This window comes from Bubalus bubalis, chromosome 4, assembly GCF_019923935.1.
Source record: "Bubalus bubalis isolate 160015118507 breed Murrah chromosome 4, NDDB_SH_1, whole genome shotgun sequence".
In the NCBI taxonomy this organism is placed as follows: Eukaryota; Metazoa; Chordata; class Mammalia; order Artiodactyla; family Bovidae; genus Bubalus; species Bubalus bubalis.
Genome location: NC_059160.1, coordinates 143418264 through 143445465, shown reverse-complemented (window position 1 = coordinate 143445465; position 27202 = coordinate 143418264). Strand labels below are relative to the sequence as shown.

Below are 27202 nucleotides of genomic sequence, written 5' to 3'. Positions count from 1 at the left end.
TAATTTTGTATAAATAAGTACATGTACATATGTATACATATTTATATGTTTATCTTTATATGTGGGCTTCCCCATGGCTCAGCTGGTAAGAATTCGCCCGCAATGTGGGAGACCTAGGTTCGATCCCTGGGTGGGGACGATCCCCTGGAGAAGGGAAAGGCTACCCACTTCAGTATTCTGGCCTGGAGAATTCCATGGACTCTAGTATAGTCCATGGGGTCTTGTGTCTGGAGTCAGACTGCCTGAGTTGAAATCCTGGCTCTGCAACTTACTAGCTCTGTGACTGTGAAATTTACTTTCCTATGTTTTGTTTCCCTAATCTGCAAAATGGAAATAATGATAGTACCCACCTCATAGAGTTGCTGTGGGAATGGAAAGACATGCTATATTTAAAGTACTTAGAACAGTACCTGGCACACAATAAGGTCTCAATAAATCTTAGCCATTATTTATAATTATTTGATTTTATTTATTTGGTGTAGCTCACAGAATCCTAGTTCCCCAACCAGTGACTGAACCCAGGCCCATGGCAGTGAAAGCATGGAGTCCTAATCACGGGGCTGCCAGAGAATTTCCTCATTATTTTACATATACACACATATACACATATGTTACCTAATTCCTTTTGAGTAAAACATTAAGATTTTATACCTCACACAATGCTTTGTAGCCTACCTTTTTCTCATAGGATGTTTTATATAAAATTTCTCAGATTATTAAAAATCTTCTACTACAAGAAGATTTTTTTAATGACTGCAAAATATGCCATCCTATAGCCCTATTACAATTAACTTTAACAATATCCTATTACTAGGCACACAGATTTTTGTTTAAAATGTATAACTTTTTATTCATCGAAACTTCCTATAACTAAATCCATTCCCTACCTTCAATTATCCTCTTAGCCAAATTCTTATAATTGAAGTGGTTGGATTGAAAAGTATGCAAAAAATTAAAGGATTTATATATTTTGTTGTTGTTGTTCAGTTGCTAAGTCATGTCTGACTCTCTGTGACCCCGTGGGGTATAGCATGCCAAGCTCCTCTGTCCTTTACTATCTCCTGGAGTTTGCTCAAACTCATGTCTATTGAGTAAATGATGCTAACTAACCATCTCATCCTTTGCCACCTCCTTCTCCTTTTGCCTTCAATCTTTCCCAGCATCAGGATCTTTTCCAATGAGTTGACTCTTTGCATCAGGAGGCCAAAGTATTGGAGCTTTAGCATCAGTCTTCCAATGGATATTTAGGGTTGATTTCCTTTAGGATTGACTGGTTTGATCTCCTTGCTGTCCAAGGGACTCTCAAGAATCTTCTCTAGCACCATAATTTGAAAGCATCCATTCTTTGGTGCTCAGCTTGCTTTATGGTCCAACTGTCACATCTGTACATGACTACTGGAAAAATCATAGCTTTGAGTATATGGACCTTTGTCAGCAAAGTGATGTCTCTGCTTTTTAATATCCTGTCTACATTTATCATAGCTTTACATATGTATATCTCAATTGATTTATAGAAAATTTGCTAAAATTTGCTAAAAATGTTAAAAGAACATTTAAATTCTTCACAGGAAAGCACAGGTGAGTTCATTTCCTTGTACCCTCAGTGACACTGGTTATAATAATCCACGGATGTTTTGACTTTTTGATTATGAGTAAAGTTGATATTTATTGTGTATTTATTGGCCAGTAGAATAGACAGCTTTCCAGATCATTGGACATTGTGTCAGAAACGCAAAATTCAGTGGCTTTGACATGAAGGGCCTCAGTTGTCCATGAGCTGCACTTGGCACCAGGAACATGGGGTGGTGATGCCAGGAGATAAATAGAATGTGCCCAAGACAAACTAAGCCACTTTATTGGTTAGTTTTCCCAGAACCAGCCCTACACAGAAGATCTGTAATTAATTCTGTGGTAGTAAAATATGAAAAGTAATGATAGACTGATATGCACTTTTCTTAACTTTTAAAAATTGGATAGGAATGAAATAAACAACAACAAAACCCCCAAACTCTCTACTTTTGATATATAGATATAATTTTTATCCATTTGTGTTGTTAATTTCCCCAAGATATATACATAAATATGTAATGTGTATAAAAATGTGATTGAAGGATTCTACCATCTTACGGGAAAAGGAGTAAAAGTGTTTTTAAAATTTTATTATGTTATGTTTGGCTGCACTGGATCTTCGTTGCATTTTGGGGTCTTTTTCCAGTTGCGGTGAGTGCAGTCTACTCTTTGTTGTGGTTCAAGGACTTCTCATTACTGTGGCTGCTCTTGTTGAGAAGCGCAGGCTCTAGGCATGTGGGCTTCAGTATTTGTGGCACACAGGCTCAGTAATTGTGGTTCGCAGACCCTAGGGCATGGGCTCAGTAGCTGTGGTACACCGGCTTAGTTGGTCTGAGGTATATGGAATCTTCTCCGATCAGATATCGAATTGGCAGGCAGATTCTTATCCATTGCACCACCAGAAAAGTCCAGGAATAAAGGTTTCTTAAAAAATATTCTGTATTGATGGAAATCTTTTCAAAGAGAGTTTGTGAGTACTTATAAATTACTTGTTAATTAAAAAATTCTATTAGATTCTTTAAAATATTTAATATTAAAAAATTTTAAAATCTTAATTTTCTTTGTTGTATTAGCAGGTTATGGTGACAGGTAAAGGGAGCACCCAGGAAGAGGAAACGTAACTCTAGTTCTTACTAGGAAATCTATCTCTTCCTGTTATTCCAAGGGTCTCCCAGGACATACTTAACAAGGAAGAGAACAGAGATATCAATCTGGGCTTTAAACATACTCATATCTAATACTGTCTTTGATTGTAAAAGTGAAGATTTTTTTTATGAGAGTTGATTAAGGATGACATACAGCTGATAAAAATATTTCTCCCATGATTCTTATGACAATATTGAACTGAACTGCTTGAGAATTTAATTCTCAAACGAGATCATTTGCTATCATGAATTTGTGCATAGTAAATGTGGAACTTGTTAATAGGTCCTAAACCTGAAGAACTGGCCCATGTAAAACAGTGGTTAAGATGATGGGATTTGGGGATTTCCCTGGCAGTTCAGTGGTTAGGACTCCTCACTTTCATTTCTGAGGGCCATGGTTTGATCCTTGGTTGAGGAACTAAGATCCCACAAGCTGTGCAGCCAGCCAAAAAACAAAAATAATTATTGGATTTGAATTCCAACTGCTTAGTTAACAAAAAACTCAGCTTTTTTTCCAGTAACAAGTTAAATGAGTTCAAGGAACTTAACCACTGATGCTTAATTAATAGCTATTAAGTTCTTACTGTGATCAGGCTTTGTGCTGGAGTTACATTATTCATGAAATGTAAAGATGAGGAAATCTAGGCACATGGAAATTATATAACTTGCCTACACTGACAGGGCAGAACTGGGATTTAAAACAAAGCAATTAGACAGTCGGACGTGACTTAGCGACTAAACAACAACAAAAAGTCAGATACTAAGAGCCACGTAACCACTTTTGCATTCTGCTGTTGACATTACAATTATAATTAATAAAGCCAAGTCTTGATAATTCATGATAATAAGGATTAGATGGGTGAGTGAAACCCAATAAAAATCAAAGATGGCCCTCAAACCTCATTTTAGTTTGGGCGGAAATCTCTGTTTTTTCAATCAATATCTCTAACCAAACTGTTTACTGGTAACAAAATGATCAAGTTTATCCTTTTTTTTCCCTAAATTGTGAAAAAATTTTTTCTTTCCAACTATATGGAGATATAATTGACATATAGTACTGTAAGTTTGAAGTGGTTAAGTTTGAACTTGTGGTAATCTTACCACAAGTTTACGGAACATCCATCATCTATATAAATACCAAATTAAGAAATAGAAATTTTTTCCTTGTGATGAGAACTCTTAGGATTTACTCTTTTAACACCCTTCATATACTACATATAGTAGTGTTAATTATATGTATCATTTTTTATATTACATCACTAATACTTATTTAACTGGAAATTTGTATCTTTTGACTACCTTTATTTAAACCCTCCATCCCCAATTGTGAAATTCTTTTTGTGTGTATGTGTGAAATTCTTAATAGAAAAGAAAAGGACAAAAAAAGAAGAAAGAACTTTATAATGGGTAATTTATAAACTGGAAAAATCATCTTGAACAACAGAGGTGGCTAAACATCCTTTGAGGAACTCAGGTGTGTAAACACACCTATTATATATTGTTAGGATAAACCTATATGACCACTTTTAATGTTTAAATATACTGAACTCATAGGTGTCTTGGGCCATCATCTAAATACAGTAGCAAGTTCAATTGTCATTACCTACTACTATTTGAATAGGAATGTTTATTGGATACTTTCTGAATTTTGTGATTGAGAAAATAATTTCTTAGACTAAAAAGTCAAAATACAAATAGGAATCAAAATAAAAAGGTAAGTGTTCATGGTGGCTTTTTTTGGGAAGGACTGACACCCTACGTTCCCTTTATGTCATTCAAGTTGGATTCTTCATTTTAAACATTAATTTCTGTTTTAGGTTGAACAAATCCTTGCAGAATTTAAGGTCAGGGCCCTGGAATGTCACCCTGACAAGCATCCTGAAAATTCCAAAGCTGGTAAGTAGTTAATAATGGTTGCTTTTCATGAAAAAGTATAGCATATAGACCTAAAAAGCCAGTGAATAGTAGCTTCATTTTCTTTTATCTATTTATGCTCAAAATTATTCTTTCATTTAATGCCAAAGAGTGTTTTTGCACTATTGGATGGAGGCTGAAGAGGAAACCGGGTAGGGTCTTTTTTCTAATAGCAGTCATTTAACATTCATTTATCTTTCTGCTATAATGTGCTGCTTCACGATTTACAATTTGTCCAGTTGGGACTTCCCTAGTGGTCCAGTGGTTACGACTCCATGCTTCCAATGTAGAGGGTGTGGGTTTGATCCCTGGTTGGGGAACTAAGATCCCATATGCCAAAATAAATAAATAAATAAATAAAATAACAATAAGAATAAAAAAAGTGTGTCCAGTTTTATATTTCCTTTCACCAATTTTTGAATGTTAACAGTGACTTCCATTTGTAACTAGGTGGTTATCTTAATGAGAACCTTGCTGTGTTTTCTTCTGAATAGGTCTGTATATATTGTATAATAATATATTCATACATTTGTTTTTTCTTTATCATATTTTAAATTTCATGACCATAAATTTATACATAAATGCTTTTGTGTATCTCAGCTTGAAAAAATACAGACAAAACAATAATCCTTTCTTAACTTGTCTCCCTCCTGCTTCTTCTCTATCACTGTACTTCCCTTTAGAGCCAGTTTTCCTGAAAAAGAAGGTCACAGTTGGTATCGCTACTTCCCTTTCAGCCAGTTTTCAGTTTATCCCATTTTGACTTCCTCCTCACCTTTCTAGGAAATGGCTCTTGTAATAGTCACCAAGAACTTCTTGGCTGCCAACTCCTTTTAGTCCTTATCTTCCCTGAGCTTGCATCAGAATTTGAAACTGTTGATCATGCTCATCTTCTTGACACTCCTTTTTCTTAGCTACCAGGATATGCCCTTATGCTTTTCCTCCTACTTCTTGGGCTGCTCTTTCTGTCTCTTTTGTGACGTCTCCTCTTCTGTCCTAAGGTTCCCTTCTAAAATCTCTTCTGAGGACTTCCCTGGTGGTCCTGTGGTTAAGACTTGGCTTTCCAATGCATGGGGTATAGATTGGAGGCCTAACTGGGGAACTAAGATCCCATATCCCTTGCAGCCAAAAAAAGCAAAACATAAAACAGAAACAATATTGTAACACATTTAGTACAGACTTTAAAAATGGAACACATAAAAAAATCTTTTAAAAAGTTTTAAACTCTCTTCTGGGCTTACTCCTCACTTTTTCTCTAGAATTTTGTTGAAGTCTGTGGTTTGCAATCATCAGTTATTTGTTTTTTTTTTTTTTTTTAATCATCAGTTATTTGTTGATGGCTTCCCATTTTATCCTTAACTCAGTTCTCATTCCTCAGTTTCAGACTGTGGCTTTGCTGCTTTTTGAAAATATCCTTTTGAGGATATTTCAATGTCACTCTGTCAAAAACTGGCCTCATTATTCATCCTTCTCTCACCTCTTATGTGCATGCTCAGTCTTCAGTTGTGTCCATGTATGTACCACTCAGCTTAAAACTTCACCAATGCAGTTCAAGTCTTTTGTATATTCCTACCCTGATTTTATTCTCAGAGTAGGTAATACTATCTAAAACTTGATGACTATGGTTACTATAATATATGTGTATACTATTGGTATATGTCTAGTATGTGTATACCTATGATTTTTTTTTTTTTTTTTTGTGCCATGTCTTGGAACATATGGGATCTTCCCTGGGCAGGGATTGAACCCTCACTCCCCTGTAGTGGAAGGGTGGAGTCTTAACCACTGGACCATCAGGGAAGTACTATATGTGATTTTTCTGTAAGGAAAATATGATTAAGACCTGTCTGCTGCTGCTGCTGCTTAGTCACTAAGTTGTGTCCAACTCTTTGCAACCCCATGGAGTGTAGCCTGCCAGGCTCCTCTGCCCATGAGATGTCCCAGGCAAGAATACTGGAGTGGATTGCCATTTCCTTCTCCAGGAGATCTTCTTGACCCAGGGATTGAACCTGTATCTCCTGCATTAGCAGGCAGATTCTTTACCCTTGGAGCCATCAAGAAAGCCCATTAAGACTTATCTTTAACTCCACATTTCACAAATGGTAAAACTCAACTCCTTTTCATTAAAAAAAAAATTTCCCTTATCTTAAAGCTCTTAATTAATTTTCTCTAGAAATCACTGATCCCTTTGATTGTATAAATGGGTTATTTTCCAATGTATAGAATCATCTTTTGTTAGATACTTAACTATTACCATTGCACATTTGATTTTTCCCCTTTTTATTAAGGCATAACTTACTTAAAGCTAATGTGAAAAAACAGTAAGTATAAACTTGATAAGTTTTTGTCTACATATAACCAGTTTAACCACTGCCCAGATGAAGATGTAGAACATTTCTACCACTCCAGGAAAAGTCCCTTTTCATGTCCCCTTCAGTGTCAGCACCCTTTCCCATTGTTGGATCTTTATCATCATGGATTAGTTTTGCCTAGTTTTAAAATTTTATATACATGGAATCATGTGGTGTGTACTCTTTTGTGAAGCTTCTTTTGCTTTACCTTGTGTCTGTAATATTTACACCTTGATTGTACATGTAACAGTGGTTCATTCTTTGTCATTGCTGGGCCTTGAGGCATAAGCCCCTTCATGTTGTGCCCCTCCCCACATCTCCAGTCTCATTTTCTCTTCACCACCATGCTTACAACCCTATGTTTCAGCCACTCAGCACTACTTTGGCTCCTAGGGACATTCCTGGTGGTCCAGTGGTTAAGAATCTGACTTCCAGTGCAGGGGACATGGGCTCAATCCCTGGTCGGGGAACTAAGATCCCACATGCCACAGAACAACTAAGCCCGAGTGCCTCAACTAGAGAGTCTATGTGCTGCAAACCAAAAAGCCCACATGCTCTGGAGCCTGTGCACCACAATTAAAGGGAAGCCCATGTGTCGCAGTGAAGAGCCTGGGTACTGTAACTAAGACTCGACTCAGCCAAAAAGAAATATTTAAAAAATCCCAGGATTTAAAGAATTATTTAAAAGAAAAAAAAAAAAAAAGAACTACCTTGGCTCTTTAATGTATCCTGCTGTCTACTCTCTAAACCTTTATACTTATTGCTTTTTCTGCCTGGAACATTCCTGAGGCCTGCTTACCTCCCTGCCCTGCTTTTGATTGGCTGGGTTGTGCTCCCAAGTCAGGTCTCAGCTTTGCCATCACTTCCTCTGGGATTCAGGTGTGCCCCAGCTACCCAGAGCCCCCTATACATATGTCAGGTGGCCAACTGTATATTATATTGTTAGCTTGTTAACTGTTTGCTTATTAGTTATACTGGAGGCTCTGTGAAGCTGGTCTTACTTATCTCATTCAAAATGGTATGCCTTGCACCCAAAATAGTATGAACAGCACCTGCCATGGAGGACAGCTACTTTGTGCACAAACTTTCTTAAATGAGTGAAAGAATGAATTCATGAACATTTCTGTAGGAGACATCTATTAGTTACCCTTCTAGAATTAATATTAAGATAGATATCCTAGCATAAAACTTTAAAAATTTGATGAACACTTAAAAAAATCACCACTACAGATTATTCTTTAACTGGGTTCTCTTCCAGTGAAGCATGGCGTTGAGTTGTTTTTCTGTCACGGCAAATGATTTCCATTAAGGATACATGATGAATCATTGTGCAGTCATTGCCATTCTAGTTGCCATAGTGATGGGAGTTTTCATGTACGGGTACCTGAAGGTTTCTTGTTCAGAGAGACACTGGACTGTGTAAATACTGTTTAAAATGAAAAGATACACAGACATTAATATCTTCCTTTGTCAGGCTTGCAATAGATAGATGATTCAACCTTTGGATCGAAATTGTTTTCAAACATGTTCAAGCATCTGTTTACTTAATTTGGATGAACATGACTTCCTGAAAATTTAAGTCATTCTTTACATACTTGCAGAAGGGTTAAGGTTACTGATAAAAATACTTTAAAATGTGAAACAAAAATTCACCCTGATGCTGGTTTTAGCTTGACTGAAATCCAGAATATATTGGACAGATTTTGAAACACATTTCATTAAGGTAAAAAGCTAAGCCTGTAGAGCAACTGCAAGTAGAAGAAATTAAACTTGTGTAATATGCCTTTTTGGCTTGCTAAATGTAGTCTCAACCATTGCCATTGAAATGACTGATTTGGTAGTATGATGGAGTAGTAGATAAGAACACAGGTTGATGGAGTAGTAGATAGGAACACAGGTCTGTCTGTCTGCATTGCTTCTAGCTCCTACTTATGAACTAGTTGACTTTGGGCAACCTCTTTGAGCCTCAGCATTCTCCTAGGCAGAATGGGAGACTAATAGCATATTATCACCTCTTCTGTCTCTGTGTGCTCAGTTGCTCAGTTTGTGACCCCATTGCCTGTAGCCTGGCAGGCTTCTCTGTCCATGGGATTCTTCAGGCAAGAATACTGGAGTGGGTTGCCATGCCCTCCTCCAAGGGATCTTCCTGACCCAGGGATCAAACCTGAGTCTCCTGCATCTCCTGCCTTGACAGGCAGATTCTTTACCATTGCGCCACCTGGGAAGCCCATGTATCTGCTGTGAGGATTAAATGAGGTATTTTGCATGTGGGAAGAACTCAATGGATGTCGGCAGTTATGATCAGTTTACTTTTCTTGTTCTATGAAGCACTGCAAGATAAAAATTTAACAAAATGGGACAGTTTTTTTTTTTATAAGTAAACATTAGCTACTTCTCTCATTAAAAAAAATCTAAATCTAAGGCTTTTTGAGATCCTTGTTTTGCAGTGGGTGATGCAGGCAGGACTGGTCGTGCTATAGAAATTGAGTCACTGAGATCAAAAGCCGCTGGTTGGTGCTCATGCCAGTCCTGTGTGTGTGTGTGTGTGTGTGTGTGTGTATGTGTGACAGCAGTTGTTTCAAGTCAACCCTTTATTAACTTCCCTTTCACCCTGAAGAGATTTCAGACTAACTTAAGGACCTGTGAAATGGTATTTTTGTTATTGATTTACAGGCTTCAGAGACATCTGAATATTTGAAGAAGGGGAACTCTTTGTCTTTTACTAATTGAAATCTTTCAATGTCTCAGTGTTTTCCTACTTTAAAAACTCTTTATTGCTTTTTTTCCCCCTTAGAATAAAAATAACATACAGTATTAAATAATGTTGAAAGTGAAAGTCTGCTCTTATCTCTCTTTGCCAGAGAACCACTGTTAACAGTGGATATATTTTCCTCCAGATTGTTTTCAAAGCATGTCCTGACTTCTTCTCATTATTATTTCTCAAGTAATTTTAAGTGGCCTACAGTTAAAATGTGGCTATTATAATAATATAATTTTTATTGTGAAATATGAATTAAGAGGACCTCTGTATTTTCAAAGCAGACCTGGAGTTAAATTGGAATGTTTCTTAAGTATTCCATCATCATTTTCTCGTATAAGCTTATAAAATGAAATCTCTCTTCCCAGAACTGGTACATGTTTATCTTGTATGATTCATTTGATTAGCTGGTATATTAAAGGACAAATATAAATCCAAGCTCATTTTTTATTAAATGTGGTGAAGGTGTGGAACAAAGAAAAGGCCACCTAACAGGAAAGGTAAGGTCTCTTTTGCTTTCTGCTTATCATCTGCTGTTGAGGGATTGACATAAGAATAATTTCTTTCATTCCGGAAACTCTGCAAAATGAGGCCAACAATAATGTGCAAAGAGAAGGTGAATTGTAGATAAAAATGTAAATTTTTACAACCTCTGCTCTAGTAGTCACTGGTGTGTGCATCCATGGTAATAATTTAATGAGCTTTTTATTTCTGTTGGAAAAAGTGACATCTCATTTATACACTGGTACATTTACATTGTCGTCAGCAACAGGAAGGATTACTCACTCGAGCTGGCAGCTATTGCAAGATGTTTTTTATGTATTTGTTTTCCTTCGCTTTCAATAGCCCCACCTTTAGGATTTTCCTTTTAATCCATCGATTGCTACTACCTCCAGCAGTGATATCAAATATTTAATGATATATTAAGCACCTGTGCTGCCCAGCTTTGGACAGGGCCCAGGAGGAACCCTGCCATGTTGGGCAGTATCTCTGGTTGCTGAAGGAATAGTTGAAGTGGTGGTTTTGGGGGATGAGAGCTCAGGAACAGTAGCGCTTTACCAACTGGGGAACAGAAGTATTTCAGTAGTTTCATGATTGGGATGGTGGTACCATCAGTACTGACTGTACATTGTCCTAACGTCTTTTGTTTCAGAGGATATTGACTACTTCTCATGAGCTATTTTTAAGCACTGTCAGGATAATTTTAATTATTTTTCCCACTAACACTATTAAAAGGTGCCTAATTCACAAACTGTTTTAAGGGTATGTCACTTCTTTGGTACTTGGAGCTCAGGTAACAGCATTCTATGAACATCTTTATATTCACATTCAAATTGGAAGCATTCGCTCATTCATTCATTGAACAAATACTTTTTGAGCACCTGCTACACTGCTTTAGTACAAGGGATGCAGCAGAAAACAAAACAAAGTCTCTGCCCTCATGGAGTTTGTATTCTCATTATAAACAAATAACTGTACATAATGTCAGGGGGTAGGTGCCAGGGGGCTTCCCAGGTGGCACTAGAGGTAAAGGACCCCCCTGCCATTGCAGGTTAGACATAAAAGATGCCAGTTCGATCCCTGGGTTGGGAAGATGCCTTGGAGGAGGAAATGGCAACCCACTCCAGTATTCCTGCCTGGAGAATCCCATGGACAAAGGAGCCTGGCAGGCTATAGTCCATAACGTCGCACAAAGTCAGACATGAGTGAATTGACTTAGCACACACTCAGGTACCATGAAGAAAAGTAAAGCAGAGTGAGGGAGATAAAGGAATGGGGCTGATGGGGTGGGCAGCTATTTTATGTAGAAGGTTGGAGAAAACTCCATCAACAAGACAATACCAAGCTGACATCTGGAAGAAGTAAGCTGTGTGAGTGCTTAGGGTAAAGTGTTCTTGGCAGAAAGGACAGCAAGTTCCAAGTCCTGGGGCTGCAGTATGCTTGGTGTACTCAAGGAACATCAGGGCGGCTACTATGGCTGTAGCGAAGGAGATGGGAAAAGTAGGAGGAAATGAAGTTGGAGAAGGAAGAGAAGGGTAGAGAGCAGGCAGAGCATGCCAGACCTAATAGCCATGGTGAGAATTTTCAGTTTAATTCCAACAAAAATGAAAAGTAAAAATGGAAGTGATTTTGAGTAGAAGAGTGATATTATGTGACTTCTTTTACTTTCTTTTTTCTTTAAGATCATTAAAAAAATTTTAATTTAATTTATTTATTTGGCTGTGCTGGGTCTTAGACGCGGCACACAGGATCTTTAGTTGCAGCATGTGAACTCTTACTTGTGGCATGTGGGATCTAGTTCCCTGGTCAGGGAATGATCCCAGCCTCCTCCATTGGGAATGTGGAGTTTTAGCCACAGACCACCAGTGAAGTCCTTCTTCCTTTTTTTTTTCCTCCCTTTTTTGGCCATGCTGTGTGGCTTGCAGAGTCTTAGTTGAACCCAGGCCCTCAGCTATGAAAGCGTAGAGTCCAAATCACCAGACTACCGGGGAATCCCCTATGTAACTTATTTTTGAAAAGACCACTCTGACTGCTGTGTAGAAGATAAAGCAAGGCAAAGGCAGGGAGATGAGTTGAGCAGTTAATATAATCATCCAGCCAAGAGAGGATGGTGGCTTGGACTAGAGTGACGGCAGTGGAGGTAGGGGCAAGAGGTCAAAGCTTGTATAGTTTAAAGATATACTGACTCCACAGATAGAGTCAACAGGGCTTGTTGATGAATTAGAAATGAGATGTGAAAGAAAGAGAAGAGTCAAGGATGACCCCAAGTGTAGAGAAAACTAGTGAAGTATTTCCCGAGTCCTCAGGCACAATCAATCTTACTTCTGTATTTCTCTGTATTGAAATGATTTGTTTATATGTCTGCTTCCTTACTAGACTCTAAGTTTCTCAAGGGCACAGCCTGCATCTTAGTGATGAATGTTGACATTTTCATTATCCTCAGAGATGAAGGAGAAAGTGGGGATTAGAGGGTAACATGTACTGTAGGAAAATGGAAGGGGCAGGAGGCAGTCAAGTGTAGCCTGGTGAGCACCAGCTGGGGAGCCTGGCAGGCTTGGGTTTGAATCGTGGCTCCATCACTTGTAGCTTAGGACAAGTCACATTAACCTCCTTTAGCTTTAGATCATGTAAAATGTGAATAATGCTAATATTAATAATATCCACTTGATAAGGTTGTTGTGAACAAGAAACTATACTCATCCCGCCCCTCTACGTAGTCACAGAGTAGTCACCAGAGTCCTGGTTTGAGTTCCAAGTCACACAGCAAATTCACACTGGCTATTTATTTTACATATGGGAGTGTGTATGTTTCCACGCTACTCACTCCATTCATCCCACCCTCTCCTTCCCCTGTCCCCTGACGGTGTCCTTAAGTCTGTTCTCTATGTTTGCATCTCCATTGCTGCTCTGCAAATAGGTTCATCAATACCATCTTTCTAGGTTCCATGGTGCTGCTACTTAGTCGTGTCTGACTCTGTGCGACCCTATGGACTTTAGTCTGTCAGGTTCCTCTGTCCATGGGATTCTCTAGGCAAGAGTACTGGAGTGGGTTGCCATGCCCTCCTCCAGGGAATTGTTCCAGACCCAGGGATTGAACCTGGGCCTCCTGCATTGCAGGCAGATTCTTTACCACTTTCCAGTATTCTTGCTTGGAAAATTCCATGGACAGAGGAGCCTGGCAGGCTACAGTCTAGGGGGCTGCAAAGATTCAGAGACAACTGAGTGACTGAACACACACACACACACACACACACACAGAAAAGACTGTAACTTATCGAATGTTTGTAAATGTCTATCCCATGAGATAAATTATATCTGTTGCTCATATCTGCATCATCAGCACCTGGGATAGCACCTGTCACATCACTGGAGCTCAGTAAAGGGAGTGGATAAACTGTGAGCCAGGTACTTTGCATACATTATCTCACTTGTCCTTATAGTACACTTTATAAATGAGGAAAAGAAAGCTTGATGAAGTGAATTGGCCCAAGGTTACATAGCTGGTAAATAACAGATGCATATTTCAGTGAGATCAGTTTGGGCGTTTAAAATACCTCCAGGGCATGCTCATTTTTTGATTTGTTTTCCAGTGGAAACTTTTCAGAAACTGCAGAAGGCAAAGGACATTTTGACTAATGAAGCAAGTCGAGCCCGCTATGACCACTGGCGAAGGAGCCAGATGTCAATGTCATTCCAGCAGTGGGAAGCTTTGAGTGACTCGGTGAAAATGGTAGGTTTCTCTCTGGGATGAAGGGAATTTATGAAGCTCAGGCTGTCCTGGATTAGACTCACATAGTAGCTTAAAGGGGCTTCCCTGGTGGCTCAGATGGTAAAGAATCCTCCTGCAATGTGGGACACCTGGTTTCTTTCCCTGGGTTGGGTAGATCCCCTGGAGGAGGGCATGACAACCCACTCCAGTATTCTTGCCTGGAGAATTCCCATATACAGAGGAGCCTGGCAGGCTACAATCCATGGGGTTGCAAAGAGCTGGACATGGCTGAGCAACCAAGCACAGCACACAGCACAGTAGCTTAAAGTGTCAACGGACAAGAGGAGAGAGAAGACCAAGAAGCTGGTAAAATCTGGATACAATGCAGTATCCACAAAATCTTGTGAAAGGAAATTCAATACATCAGGGTCAGAAGAATCTCCGACTATGCTTTTCAGTCTCTGGCTGTTTGTATATGTATACGTAAATATGTCGGAAAAGGCAATGGCACCCCACTCCAGTATTCTCGCCTGGAAAACCCCATGGACAGAGGAGCCTGCTAGGCTCCAGTCCATGGGGTTGCTAGAGTCGGACACGACTGAGCGACTTCACTTTCACTTTTCACTTTCATGCATTGGAGAAGGAAATGGCAACCCACTCCAGTGTTCTTGCTTGGAGAACCCCAGGGACGGGGAGCCTGGTGGGCTGCCGTCTATGGGGTCGCACAGAGTCGGACACAACTGAAGCGACTTAGCAGCAGCAGCAGCAGCATGTACATATGTATACATGTATATGTATATACATATGCTTCCTGTTATCATCTACTGTTTGATACATTCTGATAACTGTGCTTCTCAAGTTGCTCATATAACACTGCTGAATTTTGAACCAATGCAAATTCATATGCTCCATCTTCTTAGTTCATATGAGCCTGTTCTCTTCTCAAAGCTTAATAAAGTCAATAAAAACGGGACCTGATTAATCAAAGAAATCTGTAAATTATTCCTGTTATTAATTTTGGTAAAAGGATTATTGGATAGATGGAGAGAGACTTTTAAAACCATTCTGTTATTTTCTTCCACGCCATTAAAAAAACCAAATATAAAATAATCTCTATAATTTTTGTTATATATTTATTTTATCCTTCCATGGACCATTGTAGATTGCAGAGAGAATGTAATTTTAAAGGTTTCTACATTCTTAGGCATGATTTACATGATTTTTTAAATCTGCTTTATTTTTTTCCCTACAGGGATACTTTTCTATAACATGAAACTTAAAAATGGAGAAGTTACCTTATAAGGAAGTGTTCAGGGACATGTTAGAATAAGTGTATAAAGTGATTCACATCTCTTAAATTCTGGTTCTTCAGGGTTATGTTCAGGTTTCTTCTTAATAGTTTTTATTTAAACAAGACTTGATCAAATTATTTTTTCACTGATAAATGACCTGTACCAGTGAGGGAGGTCTTTGAAGTAATGGGGAAGAACAATGCAAAACTCTCAAAGTATATAGTTAAAGCCACTCTACATAACATATAAATGGTTTTCTTCATTTCATTTTAGAGTGCAGTGTATATTCCTATGATTTGTTTATGGTTGGTTAATTATTTATGAAGGACTAACCATAAGACTGTTGAATATACATACAAAATAACTAGAGAGAATCTTTAAAAAAATAGTGACTTAGCTTCACATACTCAAAAATAGGATTTTTCTTCTACATTGTGTATATCCAAAATTCCTTCTTAACTCTGACTAAACATTGTTCTGCCACCTCTATATAACCATATTTCTATTCTCTTGAGTATTACACACTGTAACTGCTACTGAATTAGTGACCCTTGCTATTTTAATGCCTTTTGATTTATAGTTCATTTTTCTTGATGATCCACTGAACTGTATTACTTAATTTTAACTGCTAATATCAAGTTAGCTGTGGATTTTTCAAAAACCCTTCTCCAAGTCCCTGTTCTAATTTACATTGCAGATGTCTTTCCATTAAATACTAATGTCCTATCTCCAAATACATCATTTCTGCTTAGAATTTAGTTTAATTATGAACTGTTTGAAGGCTTACAATAATTACATTTCAGATCTTCAGTTCAGTTCAGTTCCATCGCTCAGTCGTGTCCGACTCTTTGCAACCCCATGAATCGCAGCACGGCGGGCCTCCCTGTCCATCACCAACTCCCAGAGTTCACTCAGACTCATGTCCATCGAGTCGGTGATGCCATCCAGCCATCTCATCCTCTGTCGTCCCCTTCTCCTCCTGCCCCCAATCCCTCCCAGCATCAGAGTCTTTTCCAGTGAGTCAACTTACTGGCTGCATTATTGGTCTTGTCAGCAATGTTGAAATACTATGCTGGGCTAGCGTTTGGTTTGGGATTTATTTTTATTAGTAGTACAAAAATGATGAAATGCATATCTTTCCACTTTAAATCAGCAGTGATATTTTTCCTTGCACAGTCTTCTTTGGGCTCAACCATTGCTGTTTCTCTATTTCTTCCTCAGTGAACTTTGAAACCCCTACACCAAGTTTCATGTGTTTTGTACCTCACTGGATAGACTTTCTTTTTTTTTTAAAAAATTTATTTATTTATTTATTTTTGGCTGCACTGGTCTTTGTTGCTGTGTGTGGGCTTTCTCTAGTTGTGGAGCACGGGCTTTGGGGCACACGGGCTTCAGTAGTTGAGGCACACGGGCTCAGTGACTGAGGCACACAAGTTTGGTTGCCATGTAGCACCTGGGATCTATCTGGACCAGAGATTGAACTCGTGTCCTCTGCTTTGGCAGGCGGATTCTTGACCACTGCACTACTAGGGAAGTCCCAGATAGACTTTCTGTAACTTCCTTTCATTCCTTTCTGTTCTAATTCTCATAGTGATTTCTGCATGTGAAAACATCACATGTAGAAGTAAGGTTCTCTATAACATTTTAGTTGTCGTTTTTTTGTGTGTGTGTGCATTTCTTTGTCCATTCTTTCACACTCACTACTCTAGAGAAATTAATAACAATTGTCATACCTAGTATTGTTCATCACCTATTAGATCACTACCATTGTGTAGATAAATATCATCATTAGGGTATTTGGACTAGATATACTACATATGCCATTCTGACAATAAAATGGTTATAATTCAGGACTTGAAATTTTAGGTGACGTTTATCTAAAACACATCTGCATGTTTGCTTGCCCTAAGGACAAATCACAATGCACCTTTGCAGCATCACACAGGTTCCTATCATGAGAATCTCCTAGAGCAAATTCCTCACACACCTTCAGGGATGATACATTTCTATCATTCAACGGTGATGAAACTCTAATTTGTATTTTTTTCCTCCACTGCAAGTCCTTGTCACTTAACCAGCTATTGATTTTACTTTTTCCTTTTTAGAAGCTCCTCCTGATAGTTTAATTTGTAAAACTTTTGATAAATCAATCACCAAAAGGGAGGGGATATATATGTATGAATGGCTCTTTCATTTTTCTGTACAGTAGAAACGAACACAACATTGTAAAGCAACTATACAACTAAAAAAGTGTTCGATCAGGTCAATGAGTATGTTGGAAATTTAAGTCTAGATATGTAATATTGGTTTAAAAAAGGGAAATTTAAATCTAGATATGTAATGTTGGTTTAAAAAAGGGAATATGAAGTGGGGACTTCAGTAACTGTGGCCTTCAGATCTTGGAATAACTTGAAAACAGATACCTTTCCGGCTTAAAGAATCTTAGGGAAATCATTGCTGTCTTGTTAAATGGTTTTACCCCAAGGAATCCACGGTGTGAATGGTTCTTCCTCCAAAATGGCTTGAGGATGGTTCTGGGGAAAGGGTTACAGCAAAGCCACAGTGAAAATAAAATTCTTTGAAAAACATTCTCATAAGCTGTTAAAAATGTCCCATGCTGTATCAGTTACTACAAATGCTTTCAGAGTATTTACTATAGGTCAGTCATTAATCCTCACCCCGTCATCTAAGGCAGACTGTAGGCGCTTTTATTCTGAGAGAGAAGTACTGAGACAGAGAGTCAAGATATTGTATACAGGCCACCTAGCTGACCTGTGACACATAGAGCTCACGTTTTCAGTTCTCTGAGCCCTGAAAGCTTGCGTTTCTTACTCTCAGTCTTTCACTAAGTTTCTCAGTATCCTTTGCCCTCCACAGACAAAGCCACTGGCCGGCCTCCTCTATTCCTTGCACATGCAAAAAACCCAAGAAACTAAGCAAATAAAACAATAACAACAGACTCAACCCAACCAAACTAAAACTAGATTATATTTTACACCAGCTGAAGCCATTGCCTCTTTTTAAAATTAACACTTTTATGTTGAAATAAAACCTACAGAAAAATGCTCAACACCTGCATTTATAATTTAGCAAACAGTTGTGAAGTGTATACTCGTAACCTCTCCTCTCCCCAACACACATATTACTGGTACCCAGAAGCTCCCTCCTTAATATATTTTGGCAATCATAACTCCATCTAATTTTTATTTTGTTAATTTTTTATTTTTGGCCACACCCTTTGGCATGCCATATCTTAATTCCCCAACCTGGGATCAAATTTGTGTCTCCTGCAATGGAAGTGCGGAGTCTTAACCACTGCACCACTGGGGAAGTCCTTAATTAAATTTTTAAAACCTAGTTGTACATATATATAGACTTGTCAGAGAAAATTTAGAAGACACCAAAATATAAAAAGAAAAAAAAAAAGACTTTATAATGCTGCCATGCCAAGATAACCCCATTAGTATTTTGATGCATTTCCTTCCAGTGTTTTCTGCCCATCATTTGTTAGTGTGAGAGCCAGTTACATTGAATGATGACTTTGCTTTATTGGGTCTTTCTTTGGGGAAGAGGAATTAGGATGATGCTCCTTTGCAGTTGAGGAGAGAGAGGTTGAATGTGGAAAGAAGTGAGTTCTCTGGTTGGATCAAGGCAGAAGGCTTGAATATCGTTATGGTTTTAGGGTGTGCACAAGGCTATATTGCCCTCTAGTATGTTTATTTTATGTATGTGTATCTACAAATATATTTATTTATCTATATTTGAATGTATCTTTGTACCTTTTAATTTAGTTGAGATCATCTATTTGTCATCATGTGTGTGCTCAGTCACTTCAGTCATGTCTGACTCTTTGTGGCCCCATGGATTGTAGCCCGCCAGGCTCCTCTGTCCATGAGATTCCCCAGCAAGAATCCTGGAGTGTGTTGTCATGCCCTCCTTCCAGCGTCTTCCTGACTCAAGGATTGAACCTGCGCCTCCTAAGTCTCCTGCATTGGCAGCCAGGTTCTTTACCACTAGCGTCACCTGGGAAGCCCATTTGTGATCATGTTGGCTGCTATTCATAAACACCATATTATTAACATTTCTAAATTCTCTTAAAAAATGATGATGAACAGATTTATTTAAGATTCCAAGGAAGCATTTTACCAGTTTGTACTTTCCTTTTCTTCTGATGAGGTGCTTCTCCTGGTTCCTGCCTATGTGGTCAGTGTTAGTGCTCCTGAGACAAGTGGTAAGAAATTATGGTATCACTCTAAGTTCTGTAAGATGCTGATGATCCCTGCTCCTTCCCCGCCCCATCCCCCTCACGTTGCTTGCGTAAGCAAACATGGCCAAGTCCACATGTAATGGGCCACTGCCTCCCCATGTTGCTTTGTTCAAACTGGCAAATAAAGTGGTGCTCTGGGAAGGAGTTGGCAGCTGCAGTATTTTGAGAGAGTTCAGACTTCAGTGCACTGCAGATGAAAAGCCTGATGTCCCTTGCATCATGGGATGTGTGTGTAGCAGAGGCAGTGGCCCCTTCTGTGAGTTTTGGCACAATTTTTAAATATCGCAACTTCTGAATTTATTCACTAAGCCTTGGACTTCAGAAAATCAATGTTTTTGTTTTTGTTTTGTGCTCTTGCTCTGCTTTTATTCTTTTTTTTTTTTTAGCACAGGAAAACAATGTCCTCATTATTAGGAAAATAATTTATTCTGCGGTTTTAATTTGCCCCAATACATGGCTTATGGGTTTTTCTTGGGTTTCTGAGTAACAGAGGTTACTGTTCAGTAGTGCTTTAGGAACAGCATCCCACAGTATCAGATGAGATTTCAAGAACCAGTTATGTTTATTGTTTTGCTTATGCCACAGCTAATTATTCTACTTGAATATTCTTGATACAGCAAACTCTCTCTCTTTTTTACTCTGTATTCATCTATTCTCCCTTTAATTTATCTACTCATCCATCCAGTTTTAAGCATCTTAATAGGAAATACAGGGAGATCCCTGAAAGTCCCAAGGTTAGGACTGGACACTTTCACTGCCATGGTCCAGGTTCAATCCCTGGCCAAGGAAATAAGATCTCGAAAGCCATGCAACTCGGCCAAAAAAAAAAAAAAAAAAAAAGAAGGAAATACATATGTGGGACATATGTGAAAAGGGTCCAAAAGCATGCATGGGTAAAAGTAATTGTTTCTTACCTTTGCTCCATTTTGAAGATCCATTTTTCATTTTTTCCTCACTCATGATATCACCATCAGTAGCCAGAACTAGGTTGGAAAAATTACACAGTTAAATTATTTGGCAAAGGACCACTATCAAGTATATTGGACACCATTCTAGGATATCAGGTATCTGGGGAGAGTTTTCAAGTGTTTTGAATCTTGTGTTTGTCTAAAAATATTAAAGTTTTAATATAGACGTCAATGAGGAAATGCCCAAAATTTGATTTATGGTCCCTAATTTTTTTGAAACTGTAACTTAAAAAATAATAAAACACTTTTGTTTTTTAAAAAACAAACTAGTACAATAGGATATGTAATAAAAAGTGAGTCCATCTTTATTTCATACCTCAGTGCTACTTCCCTCTCCCAGAAAGCCACCATTGTAGTTTCTTGTGTTTTCTTTCAGAAACCTTCCATAATGTATACAGACATTCCATAAAAAGTCTCCAGAATAATTCTGTTAATGAATGGGAGGAAAGTGAAGTCACTCAGTCGTGTCCGACTCTTTGCGACCCCATGGACTGTAGCCCTACCAGGCGCCTCCATCCATGGGACTTTCCAGGCAAGAATACTGGAGTGGGTTGCCATTTCCTTCCTCCAGGAGATCTTCCTGACCCAGGGATTGAACCTAGGTCTCCCACATTATAGGCAGATGCTTTACCATCTGAGCCACCAGGGAAGTCCATGCTGCTGCTGCTGCTGCTAAGTCACTTCAGTTGTGTCCGACTCTGTGCAACCCCATAGACGGCAGCCCACCAGGCTTCCCTGTCCCTGGAATTCTCCAGGCAAGAACACTGGGGTGGGTTGCCATTTCCTTCTCCAATGCATGAAAGTGAAAACTGAAAGTGAAGTCACACAGTCGTGTCTGATTCTTAGCGACCGCATGGACTGCAGTCTACCAGGCTCCTCCATCCATGGGATTTTCCAGGCAAGAGTACTGGAGTGGGGTGCCATCACCTTTTCCGAGGGAAGTCCACAGTATCATTAAAAAAAACAAATGGAAAGATAATTAAAAAGTTCTCGTTATTTGATGGTAACTGGACTTGAAGTGAATTCTCTTAAAATTAGGACAGATATTTCACAATAAATATTGACTAACTTCCGGCTTTGTGCCATGAGTTTTCTTAAAGAAAACTCCTGCAAAACATGTATGCAGATCAAGAAGCAACAGTTAGAACCAGACCTGGAACAACAGAATGGTTCAAAATTGGGAAAGGAGTACGTCAAAGCTGTATTTGTCACCTGGCTTATTTAACTTATATGCAGAGTACACATTGTGAAATGCCTAGCTGGATGAAGCACAAACTGGAATCAAGATTGCAGGGAGAAATATCAATAACCTCAGATATGCAGATGATACCACCGTTATGGCAGAAAGCGAAGAGGAACTCAAGAGCCTCTTGATGAAGGTGAAAGAGGAGAGTCAAAAAGCTGACTTAAAACGCAACATTCAAAAACTAAGATCATGGCTCCAGTCCCATCAGTTTAGTTCAGTTCAGTTGCTCAGTCGTGTCCGACTCTTTGCGACCCCATGAATCGCAGCACGCCAGGCCTCCCTGTCCATCACCAACTCCTGGAGTTCACCCAGACTCACGTCCATCAAGTCAGTGATGCCATCCAGCCATCTCATCCTCTGTGGTCCCCTTCTCCTCCTGCCCCCAATCCCTCCCAGCATCAGAGTCTTTTCCAATGAGTCAACTCTTCGCATGAGGTGGCCAAAGTACTGGAGTTTCAGCTTTAGCATCAGTCCTTCCAAAGAAATCCCAGGGCTGATCTCCTTCAGAATGGACTGGTTGGATCTCCTTGCAGTCCAAGGGACTCTCAAGAGTCTTCTCCAACACCACAGTTCAAAAGCATCAATTCTTCGGCACTCAGCCTTCTTCACAGTCCAACTCTCACATCCATACATGACCACAGGAAAAACCATAGCCTTGACGAGATGAACCTTTGTTGGCAAAGTAATGTCTCTGCTTTTGAATATGCTATCTAGGTTGGTCATAACTTTCCTTCCAAGGAGTAAGCGTCTTTTAATTTCATGGCTGTGGTCACCATCTGCAGTGATTTTGGAGCCCAGAAAAATAAAGTCTGACACCGTTTCCACTGTTTCCCCATCTATTTCCCATGAAGTGTTGGGACCAGATGCCATGAACTTCGTTTTCTGAATGTTGAGCTTTAAGCCAACTTTTTCACTCTCCACTTTCACTTTCATCAAGAGGCTTTTGAGTTCCTCTTCACTTTCTGCCATAAGGGTGGTGTCATTTGCATATCTGAGGTGATTGATATTTCTCTCGGCAATCTTGATTCCAGCTTGTGTTTCTTCCAGTCCAGCGTTTCTCATGATGTACTCTGCATAGAAGTTAAATAAGCAGGGTGACAATATACAGCCTTGACGAACTCCTTTTCCTATTTGGAACCAGTCTGTTGTTCCATGTCCAGTTCTAACTGTTGCTTCCTGACCTGCATACAGATTTCTCAAGAGGCAGATCAGGTGGTCTGGTATTCCCATCTCTTTCAGAATTTTCCCCAGTTTATTGTGATCCACACAGTCAAAGGCTTTGGCATAGTCAATAAAGCAGAAATAGATATTTTTCTGGAACTCTCTTGCTTTTTCGATGATCCAGCGGATGTTGGCAATTTGATCTCTGGTTCCTCTGCCTTTTCTAAAACCAGCTTGAACATCAGGAAGTTCATGGTTCATGTATTGCTGAAGCCTGGCTTGGAGAATTTTGAGCATTACTTTACTAGCATGTGAGATGAGTGCAATTGTGCAGTAGTTTGAGCATTCTTTGGCATTGCCTTTCTTTGGGATTGGAATGAAAACTGACCTTTTCCAGTCCTGTGGCCACTGCTGAGTTTTCCAAATTTGCTGGCATATTGAGGGCAGCACTTTCATAGCATTATCTTTCAGGATTTGGAATAGCTCAACTGGAATTCCATCACCTCCACTAGCTTTGTTTGTAGTGATGCTTTCTAAGGCCCACTTGACTTCACATTCCAGGATGTCTGGCTCTAGGTCAGTGATCACACCATCGTGATTATCTGGGTTGTGAAGATCTTTTTGTACAGTTCTTCTGTGTATTCTTGCCATCTCTTCTTAATATCTTCTGCTTCTGTTAGGTCCATACCATTTCTGTCCTTTATTGAGCCCATCTTTGCATGAAATGTTCCCTTAGTATCTCTAATTTTCTTGAAGAGATCTCTAGTCTTTCCCATTCTGTTGTTTTCCTCTATTTCTTTGCATTGATCGCTGAAGAAGGCTTTCTTATCTCTTCTTGCTATTCTTTGGAACTCTGCATTCAGATGCTTATATCTTTCCTTTTCTCCTTTGCTTTTTGCTTCTCTTCTTTTCACAGCTATTTGTAAGGCCTCCTCAGACAGCCATTTTGCTTTTTTGCATTTCTTTTCCATGGGGATGGTCTTGATCCCTGTCTCCTGTACAGTATCACGAACCTCATTCCATAGTTCATCAGGCACTCTGTCTATCAGATCTAGTCCCTTAAATCTATTTCTCACTTCCACTGTATAATCATAAGGGATTTGATTTAAGTCATACCTGAATGGTCTAGTGCTTTTCCCTACTTTCTTCAATTTAAGTCTGAATTTGGCAATAAGGAGTTCATGATCTGAGCCACAGTCAGCTCCTGGTCTTGTTTTTGCTGACTGTATAGAGCATCTCCATCTTTGGCTGCAAAGAATATAATCAATCTGATTTTGGTGTTGACCATCTGGTGATGTCCATGTCCCATCACCTTATGGCAAATAGATGGTGAAACAATGAAAACAGTGACAGACTTTATTTTCTTGGGCTCCAAAATCACTGCAGATGGTAACTTTAGCCATGAAATTAAAAGATGCTTGCTTCTTGGAAGAAAAGCTATGACAAACGTAGACAGCATATTAAAAAGCAGAGACATTACTTTGCCAACAAATGTCCATAGGGTCAAACCAATGTTTTTTTCCAGTAGTCATGTATGGATGTGAGAGTTGGACTATAAAGAAAGCTGAGCACTGAAGAATTGATGCTTTTGAACTGTGGTGTTGGAGAGGACTCTTGAGAGTCCCATGGACTGCAAGGAGTTCAAACCAGTCGATCCTAAAGGAAATCAACCCTGAATATTCATTGGAAGGACTAATACTGAAGATCCAATACTTTGGTCACTGATGTGAAGACCTGACTCATTAGAAAAGACCCTGATGCTTGGAAAGAGTGAAGGCAGGAGGAGGAGGGGACGACAGAGGATGAGGTGGGTGGATGGCATCACTGACTCAATGGACATGAGTTCGAGCAAGCTCCAGGAGATGGAGAAGGACAGAGAAACCTGGCGTGCTGCAGTCCCATGGGGTTGCAAAAAGTTGGACATGACTGAGTGACTGAACAACTGCTTGTGCCATGAGTTTTCTTAAAGAGAAGATGTATAACCCAGAATTCTAATATTTGCCAGCTCTGCATTGATCATGGCTGGAAGGAAGGTCACACAGTAGTAGGTTTAATCTCTGGCATGGCTCAAGGTACACAGTCCAGTTGTTTGTTTTTTGATAGTAAAATACACATAAAACCTACCATTTAACCATTTTAAAGTGTACGTTTCAGTGGCACTAAGTACATTCTCAATGTTGTTCACCCACCATCACTATCTAGTTTGAGATCTTTTTCATCACCCCCAAAGGAAACCCCTGTCCTTGTTAGCAATCATTTCCTATTCCCCTCTCACCCAGCCTCTGGTAACCACTAATCTGCTTTCTATCTGTATGAATTTGTCTATTCTGGAATTATACAAAATGTGGCTTTTTATGTTTGACTTCTTTTACTAAGCATAATATTTATAAGGTTTATCCATATTGTAGTACTTTCTTCCTTTCTTACGGTCAAATAGTATTTCATTGCATGGATGTGTCACATTTTTGTTTATCCAATGAATTGATGGACATTTGGATTATTTCCATGACTGCTATGAATATTTGTGTGTAAGTTTTTCTTTGAACACCTGTTTTCAATTCTTTATATCTAGGAACTGAATTTCTTGGACATATGGTAATTTTATGGCTAATTTTCTGGGAAAATATCATTATTTTAATTTCTCTGATGCTTGTCCCTTTCCTTTATACTAGGATACAGATTTCTTCTCATAGTTTTCCAAATCAGTGAGGATTAATTGATTAATATCTGAATTAATTGATTACTATCTGGCTAATAGTCAAGTCTAACATTTTGTTAATAAGCACTATAATAGTAGGTTAATTGTTACTACATATTGAACTTTAAATATAGAAACTATATAATATGGATTTTATATTATACATCTGCTTTCAATTAATGTAGTCAATGCACTGGGCTGTCAGAGGAAAAAAGGACCTGATGTTGGAAGAATCTGACCAAACTCTTACTGACAAAATTGAAAATGAGGAACAGGATGAGCAAAAAGAGATAAAGAAAGAGGAGTTTGGTTCAACCACAGAGAAAATGGAGCAGAAAGAATCCAAATCTGTGGAGAAGTCATTCTCCCCACAAAATCCAGATTCTCCAGGTAAGTCATGTCATGTAGTTTGTACAACAGAGAAGGTCTGAAATTAAAAGACCCATTTTATATCGTATGTATTCTCAACCTTTCCAATTACTTAGTAGTACCAACTATAAATGTTGTTTCGGCACCTTGAAAGAGACTTGACATCGACACAGAAACTAGATATATTCCTTAACACATTCCTTGCAAGCGAAAACTTGAGACATTTCTGGGATCATCTTCTGGTTTACTGAAATAACACTAGCTAGCTTGTGTTGGGTATGTATGTATATATTTATTTATTTTTAAACTTTTTTTAAAATTTTTTGATGTGGGACCATTTTTAAAGTCTTTATTGAATTTGTTACAATATTGCTTCTGTTTTATGTTTTGATTTTGTGGCCTTGAGGCATGTTGGATATTAGCTCCTCAACCAGGGATTGAACCCACACCCCCTACATTGGAAGGCAAAGTCTTAACCACTGGACCACCAGGGAAATCCCCGTGTTGGGTATTTACTGTGTGCAGTTCTTTACGTATATTACTTAAAATCTATTATCTTATTTAATATTAATTTTACATGAGTTAATTTATTTAATCCTCATTACGAGTATTATTCTCATTTTACAGATGAGAAAACTGAAGCCTTGGGAGGCTGAATAATTTTCTCAAGTTAATCCAGCTTGTATGTGGCAGGGAAGGGGTCTGAGATGAGACAGTTTGACTGCAGAGTCTGCATTCTAAGGCACTCCACTATCCTCAGAAGATACATTATCTGTAGGTAGCTCTGTAGACATCTGACCCATGTATAGGCCCACTGAAGCAGGGTATTACAGAGGTTAAACTCTTGGCTCCTAAGCTAACCCACCTGGGTTCACATTCCGTGCTAAGTTGCTTCAGTTGTTCTCCACCTTTTTGTGATCCGACGGACTGTAGCCCTGTAGGCTCCTCTGTCCAGGGGATTCTCCAGGCAAGAATACTGGAGTGGGTTGCCATTTCCTCCTCCAGGGGATCTTCCCAACCCAGGGATCAAACCCAGGTCTCCTGCATTGCAGGCAGATTCTATACTGTCTGAGCCATGAGGGAAGCCCCTAAAAATCCAGATGCATATGAAAGAGCTCAAGCACCAAGGGCCAAGTTGGGTGCCAGGTGGTGGTCCAAAGGCCCAGAGCCACGCATGCATCCAGAGGCCCAAAGTCCTTGGCTAGAGACACCGAAGGAGACCATGTCAGCTCACATTCTAGCTCTACCATTTAT

The 27202-nt window shown here is 39.1% G+C and overlaps 1 protein-coding gene across 1 annotated transcript in view; it reads left to right on the top strand.

The window, feature by feature from the left end:
• The window catches only part of DNAJC12 (DnaJ heat shock protein family (Hsp40) member C12), a 46587-nt gene that overhangs the window by 13254 nt on the left and 6131 nt on the right, over positions 1–27202 (top strand). The window contains exons 3-5 of the mRNA XM_006071525.3: positions 4532–4610; positions 13829–13968; positions 25765–25969. Of these exons, the coding sequence (XP_006071587.1) occupies positions 4532–4610; positions 13829–13968; positions 25765–25969 (424 nt within the window). The remainder of the gene's footprint in view (positions 1–4531; positions 4611–13828; positions 13969–25764; positions 25970–27202) is intronic.